This window comes from Asterias amurensis, chromosome 9 (assembly GCF_032118995.1).
Source record: "Asterias amurensis chromosome 9, ASM3211899v1".
Classification (NCBI taxonomy): Eukaryota; Metazoa; Echinodermata; class Asteroidea; order Forcipulatida; family Asteriidae; genus Asterias; species Asterias amurensis.
Window position 1 is genome coordinate 12294899 of NC_092656.1, and position 18154 is coordinate 12313052.

An 18154-nucleotide genomic window follows, 5' to 3' on the forward strand; every position below is an offset into this window, starting at 1 on the left:
GGTTTAAACCACTAGTGGAAAACCTCTTCACCACACATTGATTCCCTTATTATTAGAAACTCATATTATCGTTAAATGACGGCATCGGAATTCTTTGAGTATTTTCATTCAAAGTATTGACTGACTTCAACTGTATTTTATTAGCAAACAGCAAGTGAAAAACAAGACCTAAAACACATTGAATCTTTATCACAATTATATGACTCCAAGTCAAGTCAAAATTACCATCTCAAACACCGCTTGAGACTTATAAAGAAATTGTATCATAAATAAATCATTGCATAAAATTATAAGTCTGGACAGAAAGACTCTATAAAATCCTGGAGTGGATTAGTAAGCTGTTACTAAATATGGAAAACGCTTTCTTATTTCCATTATTGATATTACAAGAAGATAATGATTGTTCCTGCAGATTACCAGTCAAAATTTCCTTAGTCTGCTCCTAAACCCTGACTTCTGACAGATCAGTTGAAAACAAACTTTATTAGTAAACCACGGGTGCGAGTCATTACTAACGAACAAGTCTGAAACTTAGATACAAATTCAAAGATAATGTTGAAATGATGGCATATCTACTGTTTGGTAACCCCTGGGGTTGTAGGAGCTTTTGGAAACAGTATTCAAAGCACCAGAGAAGTAGACCAATGAGCAGGATTTCTTCATTTGTGGAAAAAAATTATTGTCTGATTTTCACCCAAAATGGTTTTATCCACCAGATTTTTACTATAGTTATTCTAATGACCCATACCATGCAAAGTTGCAAACATCACTTCAATTTGTAAATAGTTGAGTGTGGGTCCACATAGTCTTGGTGCAAGACGTTTCTCGTGTGAGTGGACTAAGTCAGGTGAGTCGGTGCGGGCGCTGTTGGTGAATTGGCCGCGGTGTGCGTGAAAGGAAAACGAGAAACGTCTTGCACCAAGACTAGGGTCCACAGAAGTTTTATAAAAGTGAAAATGGTATAAATGTGACTTTTGATGACGACACACAAGAAATCCTTTTGATTTCAACGCGTTCCTTTTACAAATTGAATCAAATTCAATTTGACATACACTTTCACTCATTCATGTGCATTTTTTAACACATAGTGTCAGATTATTCAAACACTCGAATTCAACAACATCTATAGCTAAAACTCTACGAATTCTAAAACATCACCAAGTAAGTTGAACTGGTAAATTTTCAGACACAGGGGGCCAATTTCAGAAAAAAAATTCCTCAAGCACGAAAATAGCTTGCTTATTTTACACATGTTACTGGCCAAATGTCATGCTACAATGTACATGTATATACATTGCGTGTGACTGGTATTTAGCTGTTGTTTGAGCGGTGTTTTGGCTGGTAATATGATTTTACTAAGCAATAATTTGTTTGCTTAAGCAAAAGTTTTTGCTTAGCAACTCTGTAAAATTGGGCCCATGTGACAGCAGACTTGTTTGGTAATAACTTTTCATTGTTCCCTCTGAGGTAACATAGTTTTTGAGAAAGAAGTAATTTCTCACTAAACTATTTTAACTTGACTTTAAGACCTCAGAATTTCAAATTGATTTTAAAGTCTTGAAAATCAAACATCTGAAAGCACACAAGGGCGTTTTTTTCTTCCATTATTCTCTCACACATTCGATAACCAATTCAGCTCAAATTTTCACAGGTTTGTTATTTTATCCATATGTTGAGATACACCAAGTTAGAAGACTGGTCTTTGACAATTACCAATAGTGTCCAGTGTCTTTAACAAGTTGTTGTGCTTTATGAAATTGGGCCCATGTCTGAATATAACTCAAAACACTTATTTAGCACCTGACTTTTATTTTATTTTATAGGTTTTACATAAAGACAAAAACAACAAAAACCTGGCTGCATTTCTTCGTGGATTTGTCTCTTGGCATATTAGATATATATAAATTAGATTATATAAATTGCACATTACTGTTTGGGAAAAAAAAAATCTCCAAGAGTTCTGTTATGACAAGGAAGACATAAACAAAAAGGTGGATTAACAAAAAATAATTCATAAAGTTTGAGAGAAGAACAACCAGTTATTCTAAAAGCCTTCTTGGAGTTGGATTTGAATGTCTCGTACAATTACTTGGTTATTAGGCACAAGTTACAGCTTACAGTTGAGTTCCTCAGACTATAGACGATGTGACCTCTGACGTCACTCGAAAACCATAACATGATTCACGCACATACCGCCGGGCAAATTTTTTGTGTTTTGGCTGCCAGCTAGAAAGTGTATGCAATCTTACCATGACTACGCGTCTTTTTGCCCAGACGTTTACAGTGTTTTTTTCAACAGAGGGCAGATTGAATGTAAACATAGGTCACATCATTTACGTATAGAGATGGTTGCTATATCAAAAGTTTCTGGGCTTTTTAAAAGCACCAGGAGATGAGCAAACCATGGTTACCATTATGCCATACACATTCATTCAGAACTGTGTACTGGTGTTAACCGTCTCTTACAAAACTAAGCAAACACTTGACCATAATCATGTGTCATAGCAACTGTCTCTATTGTCTGAGGAATTTGAACTTATGCAGTGACTTGTCATCCAGCAAGTCATTGTACCAGAAATTTTTCAAATCTAACTTGCAAATGGCTTAAAGGCAGTGGACACTATTGGTAATTACTTAAACTAATTATTAGCATAAAACCTTTCTTGGTGACGAGTAATGGGGAGAGGTTGATGGTATAAAACATTGTGAGAAACGGCTCCCTCTGAAGTGCCATAGTTTTCAAGAAAGAAGTAATTTTCCACGAATTTGATTTCGAGACCTCAGATTTAGAACTTGAGGTCTCGAAATCAACCATCTAAATGCACACAACTTCTTGTGACAAGGGTGTTTTTTTCTTTCATTATTATCTCGTAAGTTCGATGACCGATTGAGCTCAAATTTTCACAGGTTTGTTATTTTATGTATATGTTGAGATACACCAACTGTGAAGGCTAGTCTTTGACAATTACCAATAGTGTCCACTGCCTTTAAATTCATATTTACCTTTTCAGTGTGATCGAAATACAAGTAGTAAAGATATGGAAAAAAAAATTGTAGGTAAAGCATCCCTCAGAAAACTACTATTTTTTAACTTGAAAATTTGCGTCGTGCTTTTGAGTGTGTGGTGTAGTGTGCAGGGTCGAGGATTCGGTCACAGGGTTGAATGATGTGCCAAGTTACAAAGTGTCTGAAGGGTTGGAGTTCCTGATAATACTGCCCAGGAAGTCAGCGATACGATTCAATCAATTTGAATAATCTTATTTAGTTGATGTTAGATTTCCACTAAGCCTGGGCGACTAGTGCGACTTGTGTGGAAGTTGCGACAATTAAATACTTTAAGTCGCGTTGCGAATACCCTTTTTCAATTGCTCGGTTAAATGGCCGTGAGACTACTTGGTGAACCAAATGTGTCGCACACAACACTTTTCGATAACATAATTTATTTACGAAACACATTTAAAAATTACTGACACAATTCTTCAACACTTTCAGCGTGAATTTAAATGTATTGCGCCTGCTGAAAACAATTTGTCGCAATGCAGCTTTGGAATTAAGAATAAGTCGAGGCGCGACTAGTCGAGTAGTAACTTTCACAAGACGCCCAGGCCTAATCTCCACCAGGGTTCAATGGAATAATTTTTCTATCAATCCACATTATATTCAAAATAATACAAAAATTAAACTTCCTAATTATTAAACACATTCACATACTCTCACCTTCCTTTCACACCAAACTCACAAACACAGAAGACAGTCACAAACATCTTACACACTACGAAATGTTTCGGTATAAATGTCCAAAAAACAACGATTTACTCATAGTTTTGCCGCTGATGACATCATCATGACATCATCACTCAGGACTCCTTGGTGGGGGCTGGTGATGAGTACTTTTTTACTAAGGCCAAAAGGGTTGAAAAGTGCTGCCAAAGAAAGAAGGAAAAGTCAGCATTAAAGAGACACATTGCATTCGGATTGGGCGCTTTGGGCTCCAAAAATGGGTTTGTTATGAAATTAATATTTCACGTGTGTTAATTCTCCAAATATTTAGATTAAAGGCAGCAGACACTATTGGTAATTACTCAAAATATTGATTAGCATAAAACCTTACTTGGTAACGAGTAATGAGGAGAGGTTGATAGTATAAAACAGTGTGAGAATCGCAACTTCGATAACAGATTGAGCTCAAATTTTCACAGGTTTGTTATTTTATGCATATGATGAGATACAATAAGTGAGAAGACTGGTCTTTGACAATTACCAATAGTATCCACTGTCTTTAAGCTGAAGATGTTTTCATCTTTGTGTTTTTGTTTTTCCTGTTTGCTCACCTGCACCGCAAGATAAATGATTCCTAGGTATCCAGCAATAGCTGCTGCCAGAAAGAGATCAAATACAGCTGGCTTCACACTGCAAGAAAATACACCATTCCATAAAATGATAATAAATTCATCTTTAGTTGGTATTGACACTGCTCTAGAATTGCAAGGGTCGTGGGTTCGAATCCCAACCGAGTAACATGCCTGTGATATTTTTTCACAGGACTCGCCTCGGGAAAATACTGAGTATACAGTGCTAACACAAATCGGTGTATGGGTAAAAACCAAAATTAAAATTCATCTCAATTACAGTTCAAGATGACATAACAATATTGTGTTGGTTTAATTAATTCGTTAATATTAATATAAAAAAACCAACTGGCAGCACAAAGTTTAAATAATGGAACGTACACATTTGGAAATCACTCAGGGTGAAAAACTTATTGAAAAATTATTCCATGAAATGCTTTACTTTTTGAGAAAACATGAATACAATTATCAATTCTCGTTGTCGAGAATTACGGATTTATTTAAAACACACGTCATGACACGGCGAAAAGTGCAGAAACAAGGGTGGGTTTTCCCCGTTATTTTCTCCCGACTCCGATGACCGATTGAGCCTAAATTTTCATAGGTTTGTTATTTTTTTATATCAGTTGTGATACACGAAGTGTAGGCCTTTGGACAATACTGTTTACCGAAAGTGTCCAATGGCTTTAATGATAAGTGTACTGGGTACTTCAATCAGCCTTACATAAAGGGACCAATGGCCTCACATCCCACCCACAGGACAAAGTAATAAATGATCATAGGTCGTGCAGATTTTAAGTTGGACTTACTTGTAGGCATACATGGTGAATTTCATACCATCGTAGAAGACAAATTCAGGCTCTCTGCAAACAACAAAATACAATACATGCTATTATTAGAAAATCTGGCTTCCAAAACCCCTCCCTTGCAATGCAGCACTGTTCATTTATTTATTCTGGAGCCAAGGTCTTTAAAAAAAAAAGCAAACTTAATCACAGTACTAGCCAAGGACCCAATGGAGAGAAGCCAAGGGAGAAAGTTTCAGTTTTAGATGTGGGAGCAAAATCCCAGTGAATTATTCCAGGGCACAACCACATAATCAGAAAGTGTTTCAGACTGAAACAAAACGTACATAGTCCCGGGATTCAAACTAAGGTCCCGGACATGGAAGGAGAGGGAAAGCCGCCCCCTAAAGCCCTTTTCACTTGGCAAAAAAATAGCCAGGGTCCCTTGCTACAAAATTTACAAGCGTGTTTTGTTTATTTGTTATCACCATGCACGACTGATTTTGTGAGCTTTCACACTGCAAATTAAAAAAACTATCAACCCTTGTGCGCCATGAGAGTAATATGACGAATTGGTAATCCTGATCACCTTGATTGGACAAGAGAGCACCCACAATACATTGTAGCATGCGCTGTATGGGCACTTTCACCCAGGACGTCGGTCAATAAACAAGGGTTCCTTTCACACGATGACGTAGCCCTTGGTCAACTTCTGCTAGTGTAAGCTTTTGTCGTATGTCTGGACCTCCCACACATTGTAGCAATGTTGGACAAGATTTTACAAGGGACCCTGGACACTCCAAAAATTGTTGTTCTTTCACACGAGGTGCATTTTGTAAGATTTAACAACCATGCTACAATTTAGCAAGGGACCCTTGCTAAATTTCTCTCGTGTGAAAGGGGCTTTACCCTCCCACTATTGGTAGTTATTTCAAGATAATTTACCAACCAGTTGTTACATTGGTGTTTTCCTGATGACAGCAAGTTATTCTCGTTTGATGTTAAACCAAAGTTTGTATGAGATTGGCTATTGCCAGTTTTCTGTTTATATCCCCTAGTGGAAGTTTGCCGAGTTCCCTTGATGGGGAAGATCAACAACAACAAACAACACAAAACATGAACGTTGTCTTCAATTATGAACAAGTTCAGTTCAAGTGGGCACAAATAGAAGACCCCTGGTTGACTGCTGACCAGCAACATACATGCGCAGTGACACACTCACTGGAACAGCTCATTTGAAAGTCTAGTCAACCTTCCGCCTTTTCGCTACAGTGTCACTGGTTCCCCTCTGCGCTTAAAACATACTAGAATGGAACATGCTGTTGGGACCAGTGAAGAAACCATGGGCTCGAAGGCTGGTTTCAAATGGTCTACCACAGTAGTCAACCTATGGTCGAACAGCCTGGGTTCGAGCGAAATGGTCAACCTTTAGTGTATAATACCTATAGAAGCTTAAAGACAATGGACACTATTGGTAATTCTCAAAGACCAGTCTTCTCACTTAATGTATCGCAACATATGCATAAAAGAACAAACCTGTGAAAATTTGAGCTTGATTGGCTGTCAGAGTTGCGAGATAACTATTAAAGAAAAAAACACCCTTGTCACACGAAGTTGTTTCGAGACCTCAAATTCTAAACTTGAGGTCTCAAAATCAAATTCGTGGAAAATTACTTCTTTCTCGAAAACCTCGTCACTTCAGAGGTAGCCGTTTCTTACAATGTTTTATACTATCATCCTCTCCCCATTACTTGTTACCAAGAAAGGTTTTATGCTGATAATTATTTTGAGTAATTACCAACAGTGTCCACTGCCTTTAATAATACCCATACATTTCAGAACAAACAAGATGAGAGTACTGAGCAGCATGATTGACCCACCTCTTATCTGCCTTAATGGATACCATCTTGACCTCATTATTGAGATGTTTAGACAATGTCTTCTCCATTGTGACTAAGACTGGCTGGTCTTTAGACACCATGAGTTGTGCTGGACGAGGATTAGACGATAAGAAGTTGACCCATGACCCGAGGAAGTCTTTATTTATACCCTGAAAAGTTGAAAATAATTGCATAAATAAACAAAGGACCAACTTTAACACAGTCGAATGGTAGGCTAGCGTGAAAACTCATCTGTGTTGGTAATTAGATATAATTTGGTTTAACTCTTGATCACAACACAGTCAAATGGATTTGAATTAAAATACTTGCCATTATAATATCATCGGTTATTCTACGAACTTTTATTTATGGTTGAAAACTAGGCCTATTAAAAATCAAAGCCAGACGTCCCGTGTGTTGTGTACATGTAGATGCACCCAATAAGAACCCAAGTGCAATTATTGTAAAGAGAAGGGGTTTGCCCCAATGTTCCTGGTCTGATCGGCAGCATATCACAACATCACTTCGTAAACCATTAAATGGTGCTATAAAGGAATAGATCTCGTACATAAAAGCATAGCTCCACATATCCTGCAGGAAACAATACAAAGCACTTTGATATGTCCTTTGGATGCGATAAAGGTTTATATACGTATGGTCTGTATTTGCTTCATATTTTTAACCTCTGTGAAGCGCCTCGGGACCCTTTTGGGGTTAGGGGCGCTATATAAAAGCCGTTTATTATTATTATTATTATTATTATTTAAGAGCTTAGTATTATTAAAGCAACCTACAACTCATGTTCTCCAATCATCATCTTCCGCCCACCTGGAATTCAACTCTGGTCCTATCCCCCGCACTCGCTATGGAAACCGATCCTTCTCAATCGCCACTCCCACTCTTTGGAACAATCTCCCCATTCACATCTGTGCCTCCACTACACTGGACTCATTTAAAACCGCTCTCAAAACACACACTTATTTAAATCCATCTAAGCTGTTCAGTTTCTGCTATTTCATCCCACTTTTAATTGTCATTTTGTTTATCATTCACTTCTTGTTCAGCACTTCAAAACCTGGTATCAAGCGCTATATTAATGCATGTAATTATTATTATTATTAATTACTATTACAGAAAAATGCAGTGAGAAGGAGCCTATTTAAATAAGCCAAGACTTCTATCCAACTCAAAATCACTCTGAAATATTTTTTTTTAATTTCAACTAGGAGAACAAGAAGCTTTTCAAACTCACCATTCCATCTACAAAGATCTCCGGCTGTTGATCTATGCTGTTTTTGCTAATACCATAGATGTGTCTCCCTAATGCTTCTGCTAGTACTTTGACGTTACGTGCTAAAACGTCAACATCCACTCTTGACCTGTGAAAATAAGTAAACATGACTGAATGTATATTTGGTTTACAGTTAAACAATTTGTGTATTTACTTTGCTGTGTAGATTTTATCCTTTGGGAAGTAGGTCTTGCTTTTTATTCTACTGCAGCTGAGTAGATTTTGGAATTTCGGGAGACTACTTGGTTCTGAACAAGTTCTGCTACCTGGGGAGAAGGTAGGAAATCAACCAGGACTACTTCAATGTACTTTTGCTTCGTGGATCGAGCTGACTTCTTGTTACAAATTTCACAATATTAAAATATAGCAAGATAACATTTACAAATCACAAAAAAAACCAAAAAAAAAAACGATTAATTATTATTACACCGATTACAAATTTGTGACAAGTGTTAAAAACCATATAGCTATGGCCATGTCTAAATTAGCCATAGCCACCAATCCAGAGTATGGTCAATGAAAGCAATCGAACAACATCGGCAAACAGTATTGTCCAAAGGCCCACACTTCGTGTATCACAACTTATATATAAATAACAAACCTGTGAAAATGTAGGCTCACTCGATCATCGGAGTCGGGAGAAAATAACGGGAAAACCCACCATTGTTTCCGCACATGAGTCATGACATGTGTTTAAAATAAATCAGTTATTCTCGATATCGAGAATTGATAATTGTTTTAATGTTTTCTCAAAAAAAGTATAGCATTTCATGGAATAATATTTCAAGGGAAGTCTTTTACCATTACCCTCTGTAAACCCTGTAAGTTATTTGTAAATCTGTGAACTTTAAATTTTTGTTCTGTTCAGAAAGTGTCCAATGGCTTTAATAAAACCCACCTATCATCCAACATGGAAGTCCTATACTCGTCCTTGTGCGTTTTCATATGCGAGAGACTTGCTGCTGGCAGTCTACGCATGCTAAATCTCTCATGCTCCCACGCTAGTAAGTCATCAGCCAAGTTGATCTTCTTGTGTATCATACTGAAGTTGACATGTGGGTACAGGTTGTTGGAGACCGTCTCCATTTCCTAAATGAAAAAGAAAAATGATCGGTAGAGTGTCATGGCCGAGTTGTTAAGTGCATCAAATTCAAGTTCTGGTGATAATTCACCGGAGTGTGTGTTCGAATCCCGGTCGTGACACTTGTGTCCTTGAGCAAGATTCTTAACTATAATTGCTTCTCTTCAACAAGGTGTATAAATGGGTACCTGCGAGGGTAGAGGTTGATATTGTGAATGGATAAGCCTTTGAAGCGATATAAACTGTTGCCCAAGTTGTATACTACTTCCAAGGGAGCTGAGAAACATTAAAAAGGGATGTTATTGGCCCTATGACCAGGGCACGAATGTAAAGAGCATTGATTATAAGTTATTGTGAAATGGGCTATATAAGAATTGGTTATTATTATAAGTTTGATTTCATTTCAATGATCAATTCTGGTTGTGAAGCCAAGGACTATCCAAAGCAAACTTAATCACTGTACTAGCCAAGAACCCAATGGAGAGAAGACAAGGAAGTGAAATTCAGTTTGAGATGTTGGAGGGAAACCCCTGAGAACTGTTCAAGGGAACCACCACGCAGTCAGCTAGGGACTGAAAACCCAATCCACATACATGTAGTACCCATGGTGGGATTTGAACCCGGGTCCCAGAAGTTAAAGTCAAGGCAAGATACCAGTACACCAACCTGACCTTTAAGTAGTGAAGAACTATAAGTTTTTCCCCAAAAAATCTGAATCTGAAAAGAGTCTCTTAAATTTGTGTATTCTTGTGTATTTGTGTAATTTGGATTATTCTTCTTGTGTTGACAAACTCGCTCCCGATTTTCGTTGATATCTCAAAAATGTGACCAAAATATTTCCATCTAAGTTGTATTATCTATAGTTACATGTATATATGATAAAAACAGTAAAATGGTTCCAAAAACGTGAGGTTGCACTCACCTTGAAGATTTGATGTGAGATTGATCCTTCTTTAGGTGGTTTTGAAACATGCAAAAATAAGTTGTCCGTTGCTGCAATGCTGTCTAAACACAGCACGAAGGAGACATCACTCAACAGTGAAGATTCTAAAACATCAATAGAAAATTCACTTAACTAAATGAACATTAAAGGGAAGGAATACAATTGGTAATTGCTCTTAGTGACAATAGCAAACTTTGGGTTAGAAGCTTTTTTTTTTTTTTTGGGGGTTATAGCAAACTTTGGGTTAGAAGCTTTTTTTTTTTTTTGGGGGTTATGCAGCTTTCGATAGTATAAAGCATTGAGAGAAACATTGCACTTAGAATTAATGTGGTTATGTAAAAATAAATCAGTTTTTATTCACCACACAACTGAGACGCTAAGACTTGGGTTAACTTATTGTCAGTTACGTTTCTAAGAATTTTGTATTCCCAATACGGACTATTCTTCATAAAAGAACATTGGCTAAAAAAACAAGACTACCTTTTGAAATTAAATTTTTACATGTTAGTATTATTGTATACACAGCTTGCACAGTAAGCAGAAAATGGTGATTGTAAGCCCACAATTGGCGGTAACCAGATCCGTGAAATTGGGCTCAGAACTCGATGGTCTCCGCCTGACTTCTAATTACACATGACAGCCTTCTTCTTGTCACCTATAATACCCACCTGTACTCTCCAAGCTATCCTCAATCCACCTCTTAGTGCCTTGGTAGCTGTATTTACCACCTCCAGATAAAAGGAACAGGAAATTATATCTAGAAAACAGGTCAGGAAAAGAACTAATGGCAAGGCTATCTATGTTATACTGTCTGACTATGCAATGTTATGAGTTATAGACAACTATTATTAATACTATTGTTTTTTTAGTTTTGTTTTTTTATGAGAGATCAGATCTCCTAACATTACAATGCTATGGAAGGCCACTTTTTCAAGATAAGGCTACACTTTTGGGCTGTCAACCCAACATCAACTGTCACCTTGCCACCTACTCCTGGGGCTGAAACAGGGTTACCCCCTTCACAGTCTATTATAAGGAAGTAGGCAAAGGTATCATCCACTAGGAGCATGGCTGGTAAAGCAGAACTCACTACCATCTCAACTTCCAAGTTCCAACCTGAAATTTGATTTTCATGTGGTGAGTGAACGTATCTCCACATCACACATGGTCAACCCACCTACTGTCTGAACATTCAATCTAATCCACAGTGCTTTTGAATGATAGATAAACTGTTCATTCAGTCGATGCAGAGCATCACATGATGACCCTCCAAACACGTTGGTCCTCCATTGCTGTACGCAGCTCTTCACGTCGCAGTCCAGAGTCCCGGCACAAGGTGTCCACATACAGTAGGTGGTTTGTGGTCTGCCTCGGGAACAGTGACCTTGAGTAGGGGCCCATAGCATAAGCTATACCAGCCTGCAATATGATACCATGCTGTGAATGCATCTTAAAGTAAACCCTCCTACTGTCTGACCATTCAATATAATCCACCATTTGATGCTTATAGACACACTTTTCAGAGTGTAATAAAAGGATACTTTGCATGAGTTCTTGAGTTGGAGTAGAGCTTAGATAAAAGCCGGCTGAGCTCAAGCAGTGCTGCTACCCCGCTACCGTTGGAATCAGCTCCGAAAGATAAATACTGTTACAGGAAAACATACATGTACAAATACACTTTTATTTTCAAGAAGTATTAACAGTAATCGTGTTAATTGGGTGATACAGGACAGGGGGTACGTTAAGGATTTAGAAGGGGAAGGATGCAACCCCAAAAACAAACTTAAAACCATGCAGACTAACTCATTGAGTTGACTGAAGTGAGGCCCTACAATGTGTGGTATAAAGGTAGCTGTGAATCACTTGAAATTTGGCTAGGGTCCACGGGAAACTGCCGGAAAACCGCAAACATGAACAGTCTGCTCAAAATGGGTGACTGGGATTTGTATTCTTTTCATTTACAGATTAGCTTTTCAATCTGAAGTGTCTTCAATCTTAAATCACATTCAGTCACGGTTTATATCACGATATTGAAATTTAAAACCAGGCTCAAAGGTATTTCTTAAACGGCTTTGTATTGAACAAATACCAAGACTACTCGGTAATACCGAATAACCGCTCAAGCTTACCTAGGGAGGGGAGGGTCATGGAGGGGAGGATGGATGTGGGATATGAGATTATAACTTACTGGAACTATTCCGAAGGTATCATAGTGAGCGACTATTGCAATGGTGGGGAGCTGGTCCTCTACACCCTTGCCTGTCAGCTTGCCCTGCATGAGAATAATACATGTAGAAAATTATTAAAACACCGCGAATTTACATCAAACAAAAGCAACAAGACAGATTAACAGGAAAAGCAAAACACATCAATTAAAGACACTGGACACCAATCGGTAATTGTCAAAGACCAGTCTTCTCATTTGGTGTATATCAACATATGCACGGAATAACAAACCTGTGAAAATTTGAACTTAATTGGTCATTGAAGTTGGGAGATAATAATGAAAAAAAAAAAATGAAAAAAAAATTGTCACACGAAATTGCATGCTTTTAGATGCTGGAAGTCAAGACCTCAAATCAAATTCTGACTCTGAGGTATCGATATCAAATTCTAATATCTTAGTGAGGATTCAATTTCGTTCTCTTAATGTTTAATACTATCCATTGATCGCTAACAAGTAAGTTTTTATGCTAACAATTATTTTGAGCAATTACAATAGTGTCTAGTGCCTTTAAACAAGTGAGTTTTGAGAGATTGTTTTTACACTGTCTTACAATTTTATATCATCCTACATGTATGTGGGTTTTTTAAAGATAGAAAAACTATGACAGGTTATTTATGTCGATAACTGGATTTGTGTCGTCTTTACCTGCAAGCTGATGATGGGTGCATCCTTGATTGGCTTAGCTTGGGGTCCACTCACAACCATCTGGAAGCCATTGGCATACACTGCACCAAGTAAAGCTATGGGTAACAAAGGCAATAACATGTTTCTGTTAACCTGTAGGTACGCAGAAAGTTATTTGCATTCCAACACTGTAGCCCATGTTAACACACAATTAGGGGCTAATTTTAAGACTCTGCTTACCGCAAGCCAAGAATTGGCACATTATGAAAGCAGGGAATTCCACGAATACACCAAGCGTATTTCACAAGTTAGCAGGGAATATTTGCTTGTGAGTCTGCATCCTCCAGGTTAAACAGAGAGCACACAAAAAATCAGAGCTAAGCGCTGTATGTAAGCGAAGAATGTTGACCGCAAGCGCAGAACTTGGAGGTAAGCAGAGCCATTAAACTGAGCATGGTTTACCAATGCAGTCCTCAGTAGTGCTGGGCGAATAGTGAAATTTTGTTATTCGGATACCGCTGGCCAACTATCCGAAATTAACCGGATATTCGAATAGTTTTTTCGCCGCTAGAGGGCGCTATTTAAAAAAAAAATTATTATTATTATTATTTTTTTTGCCGCTAGAGGGCGCTGTTCGTTTGTGAATGAGATCTTATGGGCGGATTGATATTAGTTTTAGACAGTGTCACTCGGTTCATTCATAAAAATGACCGGATCCAATTTAAAGATGGCGATTTGCTTTTTCTTTTGATCGTGATTGACTCTACGTGAAGGAAAACTTTTGTAATCTTTGAACAAATTACGTCAGAAATGTCATTGTTTTAACTCTTCACGGAGGTGAGCATAGTTAAATACTTAATATATGCTGTTTTATGCTGTCTTAATAGAAGTTTCATAAGGATTCAGACAAAACAATTCATATCAGTTGTCGCCCGACGTCCGCGGATATTCGGATATTAAAGAATATCCGGTTACTCGGTTGTAATTACAGAACTATCCGGTTTGTAAATAGGTATTCGCGCCCTATGCGGATATCCGGTTAAGAAAAAAAAGGCATTCGCGGTTACGGATAGGAAAACCTATTCGCCATTAACCGGATATTCGAATAATTCGCCCAGGCCTAGTCCTCAGTCCAACAGAACCAAACAAAACATGAGGAAGGAATATCATAAGATGGGGGAAGGTTAAGGTTATTGCAACACATTTTTCATCAATAAAATAAACAAGGAAACTGTTATTGACAACCTCTCCCTTCCCTTTATTTCATGGACAATTTTCGGGTTCACGTTCAAGTAGCTAATGTATGTCTTGTCAAAATAAAAAGCACTTGATGGGCAATTACCTTCTGCAGCAGTACCGGCTTGGTCAGAGCCGCCAGCCCTCTGGACTTCGTCAAGGATTTCAAGAAGATCCTCATCTTCGTGAGCGAAATATACAGGCATCGTCGTCTCCTGCTCCATCATCTGTGGTTCTAACTCTAACCAATGCTACGAGGAAGGTACAGTACAATCAGTGGTTAGAGAGAGTCAATGATGACAAACAGTCTGAAACTAGGAAACAGGTACCTGTATGCTGAAAAGACGGCAAACCTGGGGGCTTAGATTTTACATGACTCTTAGGAAGAGTACTACAGAATACAGCAGGCCTGCATGCTTTGTTTTTGAAAGGGCAAGGGCACCAAGGCATTTTCTTCTTGGCAGAGGGCACCCTAATGCCCTATCAGAAAATTGTACATGTGTACTGGAGCAATTGAAAGGCATCATGGCAATGACCAAGGGGCATTCAAAGGAAATCGCCTGTGATGCCTGCCTAAAACTAAAACATTTCCTCCAGCACTCTGAGTAGAATACACTGTGCCGCCCAGCACAGATTTTCCCCAGATTGCCGTTCAGCAACGTTTGCCCCATATCTAAACAAGAACATTTTTTGATGAATCGCTCGCCCTTGGTTGAATGAATTGGATTTGATTTAGAGCCCACCACTAAAATAAGTCTAGCTACAACACTGGTCAAGGAAAAATGCAGTAAAAACATCATAAATAAATACCTTGATAACTTCCTGTGGTAAGGTACTAAGCTCCTTGGGTATTAATATGAGTAGACCACCAGCTGATTGTTCCATCATATCCCTGTATCTAACGGCAGTTAGATCTGCCAGTTTTGTGATGATGCAACGTCTTGTTAACACAGGGGTGTTGATAGGCCTTGCTTCCATGTTCACAAGGGCATTACGACAGCCTAAAGAGAAAAGAATGAAGCTTGATGATTTAAATGTAAACTTGACAATGTAAAGTGTGACGATCACTTAGGGATGTGAGAGGCTGTTGAAAAAACCTGTAATTATGAGCACAAAGACCCAGTTACTCGGGCACCGTACTCCTTTATCCTTTTACTTTTTAAGAAAAAAGGAGTACAGTGTCACAGTTACTGGGTCTAATGACTCTATGCCTGCACATCAGTAGTCAGGGTGGGGCTAAATGCTAGCCGGCCGCAACAAAAATACAAAACTAAATATTTAAAAAACAAAAATTTTTAATGTAAAACTTTACTTGTTTAAAATATCAAAATTATATTGATTATTCTTTTCTTTATTAGATTAGGCGCTACTAAAAAATAACTTCAATTATTAATATAATTTTTCCTAATTTTGATATTTTCATAATAAACGAATTGCATAATCATGAAAATGGAAAAAAGAAATTATATTATGCATGACCATTATCAGATGAAAATTCAGTAACTTCTACCGGCGGTACCGCCTTCCCCAATTCCCTTTAATTTTGGAGAACTGCTTCTTTGACTGTACTGTAGTGTCGGAAATAGGTATCTAAACCATTCACTACACAACACTGTTCAACCTACCGAATTGTGTCCCGTGCAAATCAAACTGCTGCATACGATATGCGCTGAATTCGTGGGCTGCGTGAACCGGTGAAATCATGATCAGCACCGGTACGAGAAAGAGCCAAGTTAGCGGCCAACTACTCTTAAACATGTCAAACACCTCTCCAAATTCTTCCACCCACATCTTGACCAAGGGTTGAGTCGAAATCTTCTGACAATTTCACTGTCTCCGTTGCAGTCGGATACGGTGCAAGACACGAAGAATTATTTCGATGGTACTCTCTTTCCCAAATAATTTCGCGTACACTTCGAACGTGAACGAAGGGGAACCAACGAAACTCGCACATGTCGAAAATGCTCATGTAAAACCGTACCCGCAAGTTTTTTACAGGCCTTTGTGATTTTTGTACTCAACTATATGGTGCAGTGTTTGCCCAACCCACTCTCGCCCCCCTGGCATTGCTGAGTTTGAAACACAAAATTATTTTTCGATTGAAAAAGACAAGAAAAAAAAAAGAAAAAAAACAAGCGCAGTTCAAATTCATCATTCACATGATAGAGCTGCATGTTAATGCAAATCTCCTTTTCAATGATAAATATTACTAAACGTGTTTGCCATTGCGCGTAAGCCCCTTGTTTTCCTGTTGCGGGGAGCTCCGCTTTGTGTGATCATGGAGTTTCCTCCATGGTGTGATGGAGGCAAAACATAGCTCTATGGGGTAGAACCACAGAGCTAGATAGAACAAAACTGACAAACTCCCACACCTGACGTCAGAAGTATGATGTAATTTTGACGCACGCCGCCAACGGCAGAGGAGTGTTTGAGCCTGCGTCGGGTGCTGCATACTCCTAAGGAGTTTTTTTAAAAGGAAATGCATGGAGAAGGAGGATGGAAGTACACGCCGTGTGTTTTCTATTTTATGTTGCATTCTCCCTCCTGCCCCTGGGAGGTCAAACCTTATTTTATTTTGTTGTAATATTATTCAAGTTAAACAAATAAGAATATCTGCCTCCTTCTGCATCATCACAATAGATTGTACTGTTATGTCTTAGAGCCTGTATTAATAATAGCGTTGTAAGATCATTATGTGGTTATAATTGTTATTGTGCGATGACGGGGACGGCAATATCGGACAAAAATTACATCTGCAAAACATATGTCATCACGTCAAAATTTAACATAGCCTTCGGGTATTTATTGAAACAACAATTCAGAGCGGCAACCCTTTACGTCATCAGTAGTACACATACATCAGCTTGCCCATTTATCGAGTCCCTCGTCTAACCTGGGTCAAATAAAGTCAGTGCCACTGTCGCAAGCAATTATAGCTCCTGCAAATACTATCCGGAGGACACTATTGCATATGCAATATTGTCCGCAAGACGGTTTTGCAAATAATTATGCAATCGTGCCGCCCGGACGCTGCTGCATAATGCAATTGTGTCCGCCCGGACACATTTAATTTTGCATGTGAAGTTGTGGTCGCCCCCGTGCAACACCGTCCTTGCAGTAAATTTAACGCCCTTGGTCGATGGAACACGTTCTCCATGTTTACAAAGCTAAATAAGAATGACATGGGAAATGTTCGGCCGCCAGGTATTCGCTGCAATCAAAATGTGAATAATTCACGTGTATGCACGCTCGCTTACGCGCGCACATAATACAGTCATGTACATAAATGTCCACCGGACGGTTTTTGCATAGCCCGGACACGATTGCATAATATGCAAAAGTGTCCGGAGCGGACAGTATTGCATGGCGGACACAATTGCATCTGACACCCCCGCCCCTCCCCAACCCCCACCCCCTCAAAAACTTCAGAAATTGGGATTTTTTTAAGAGGGGGTTTTCTCTGTGAGGAATAAAACAGTAAAATGAAAAAAATTCATTTTAAGCAGGCTTTTTGCAACATCGTAAAAAATTATAGCAACTCATGTACACGTATAATTGTTTTTATTGTCCTGACACTATACTGAGGTTGCAGGGAAATAATGGTTCCTTTTTGTATTTATCCCTTCCATGAATCGAGGTAGAAATTTCTACCTCCATGTCCCTATACTCATGGAGGAATAAATTACAACCTATAAAATGCACAGCTAGGTTTCAAGGGAACTTAATTGGCCTGGGCCA

General features: G+C 38.5%; 1 protein-coding gene across 1 annotated transcript; it reads right to left on the minus strand.

Annotated features, from left to right (window-relative positions):
• Positions 1–99: 99 nt before the first annotated feature.
• LOC139941954 (BOS complex subunit ncln-like) lies at positions 100–16357 on the minus strand. The gene is made up of 14 exons (XM_071938601.1): positions 16042–16357; positions 15227–15417; positions 14523–14667; positions 13202–13296; positions 12518–12601; positions 11871–11974; positions 10998–11086; positions 10309–10433; positions 9204–9394; positions 8267–8393; positions 7015–7184; positions 5159–5212; positions 4332–4410; positions 100–3923 (listed from the first exon to the last, which is right to left on the minus strand). The coding sequence occupies exons 1-14, from the start codon at positions 16205–16207 to the stop codon at positions 3858–3860; spliced, it is 1686 nt and encodes a 561-aa protein (XP_071794702.1). The 5' UTR covers positions 16208–16357; the 3' UTR covers positions 100–3857.
• Between the last annotated feature and the right edge of the window lie 1797 nt (positions 16358–18154).

What these genes read in the sequence shown, in the direction of transcription:
- LOC139941954 (XM_071938601.1), bottom strand. Translation starts at nt 16,207, where the DNA reads ATGTGGGTGGAAGAATTTGGAGAGGTGTTTGACATGTTTAAGAGTAGT. An exon ending in TTTGCACGGGACACAATTCG is followed by an intron (nt 15,418 to 16,041) that starts GTAGGTTGAACA and finishes TTTTCTCTTTAG; the next exon opens with GCTGTCGTAATGCCCTTGTG. An exon ending in AACTCAAGAACTCATGCAAA is followed by an intron (nt 11,087 to 11,870) that starts GTATCCTTTTAT and finishes CCTGTTTTCTAG; the next exon opens with ATATAATTTCCTGTTCCTTT.